Source organism: Euprymna scolopes, chromosome 16 (assembly GCF_053919585.1).
Source record: "Euprymna scolopes isolate OS-2025 chromosome 16, ASM5391958v1, whole genome shotgun sequence".
In the NCBI taxonomy this organism is placed as follows: Eukaryota; Metazoa; Mollusca; class Cephalopoda; order Sepiida; family Sepiolidae; genus Euprymna; species Euprymna scolopes.
In genome coordinates this window covers 115,766,652-115,768,311 of record NC_136497.1, presented here as the reverse complement: position 1 = coordinate 115,768,311, position 1,660 = coordinate 115,766,652, and the positions used below count along the sequence as shown (strand labels likewise).

The window sequence follows — 1,660 nt, the reverse complement described above, 5'->3', positions numbered from 1 at the left end:
ATAAAATAGTATTTCCGGTTCTTCGGGTCGGTATAGTATATAAAATATATGTCGTCCTCGGTAGGCGAATGAGATATATTTTTAAACTTGGATAATCAATCCCTATCCAAACGGTCCGTTTTGGAACACAATATTTTCTACTATTTAAAAACTAATTTAATGTCAAACTGGCACCACAGAAGAACAGTGGGAAACACTGAAAATGCTGTACTCACTTCTTCATCTGAAGTTTTTAGTAAACCAAGTAGGAAACATGCACATGATGATTTGATGAATCCAACAAAAAGATTACGACACTCATTACAAAGAAAAATCTGCTGTTTCAAAAGACCCTGAAAAAAAGATGCACAAGAGCAGCAAGGGACAAGTACAAAAGTGTAAAATCTAAACTTCAAAGAGAACTGCGGAAAATGATAAACGACTGGTGGACAAAAAAAGCAGTTGAAATTCAGAATCTGATAGACAGAAATGACTCTAAAAGCGAGAAACACACGATAATGGAGAGATAGAAAGAACACTTCGAACTTCTGTTGAACCCAAAAACACGTGCTGAAGATGGGGCTGATAACATACCTCAACTGCTTATTACACCAAATGGATGATTTACCAATAGCGGATGAACTTGACGTGGCTATAAAGAGGAAAAAGAACGGAAGGGCTGCAGGGCCAGACAACATACCACCAGAAGTTTGGAAGCATGGTGGAGCAGCCTTGAGAAGTCAATTACTACAACTTTTCCACAACACCTGGACATCAACAGCAGAAGTTCCCCAGGATTTCAAAGATGCCAACATTGTGACAGTGTATAAGAGAAAAGGCGACATCGCGGAATGTGGGAACCACAGAGGAATCTCCTTCCTGTCCGTTGCTGGGAATATTATGGTCAACATCCTACAGTATCCACTACAGACCTTGGCTACAGACATTCAACCGGAGAGCCAATGTGGATTCAGGGCCAACAGATCCACACAAGATATGATATTTGCCCTCCGACAATTCCAAGAAAAAATTATTTAACAACGTCAACCTCTCATTATAACCTTTGTAGATTTTAGCAAGACTTTCGACATAGTTGATAGATACATGCTTTGGAAGTTACTGAGATGCTATGGTTGTCCACAGACCTTCACAAGAGTACTGCGCAGTTTCCATGATGGCATGACTGCTCGCGTTTGCAGGGGTGACGGATTCTCAGACTCCTTTAACGTTGAACACGGCGTCAAGCAGGGCTGTGTCCTCGCGCCAACTCTGTTTACTTGCCACTGTCTTGAAATGCATGCAGGAAGAATTCGTGATTTCTACATCAGAACCAGAAGCGATGGTGACTTTTCAACCTCAGATGTTTGAGAGCAAAAACCAGGACACATGAGTTAGTGATCAAGGAACAACTCTTTGCAGATGATTCAGCACTTGTGACCCACAGCCCCCAAGCAATGCAAAATTTAGTGATAGCATTTGCCGAGGCATCCAAGAAATTTGGACTGACAATCAAGAAGGCTGAAGTTTTGGTTCAAGACACCCCTGACACAAAGATTAATCCCAGAGAAGTACTCCTGAATGGTACCTCATTGGCGGAAGTTGAACAGTTCACCTACCTGAGCAGTACCATTACGAACACTGGAAAAATCGATGAAGAACTGTCAGAACGGATCCAAGCGGC

The 1,660-nt window shown here is 41.8% G+C and overlaps 1 protein-coding gene across 1 annotated transcript; it reads left to right on the top strand.

Moving 5' to 3' along the window:
- Nucleotides 1-594: 594 nt before the first annotated feature.
- On the top strand, nucleotides 595-1,017 carry LOC145296223 (uncharacterized). Its single transcript, XM_080142437.1, has one exon. It carries the CDS (start codon nucleotides 595-597, stop codon nucleotides 1,015-1,017), a length of 423 nt encoding a protein of 140 aa, XP_079998563.1.
- Nucleotides 1,018-1,660: the final 643 nt, after the last annotated feature.

Coding starts and splice junctions, on each gene's coding strand:
- LOC145296223 (XM_080142437.1), top strand. CDS start 595: ATGGATGATTTACCAATAGCGGATGAACTTGACGTGGCTATAAAGAGG.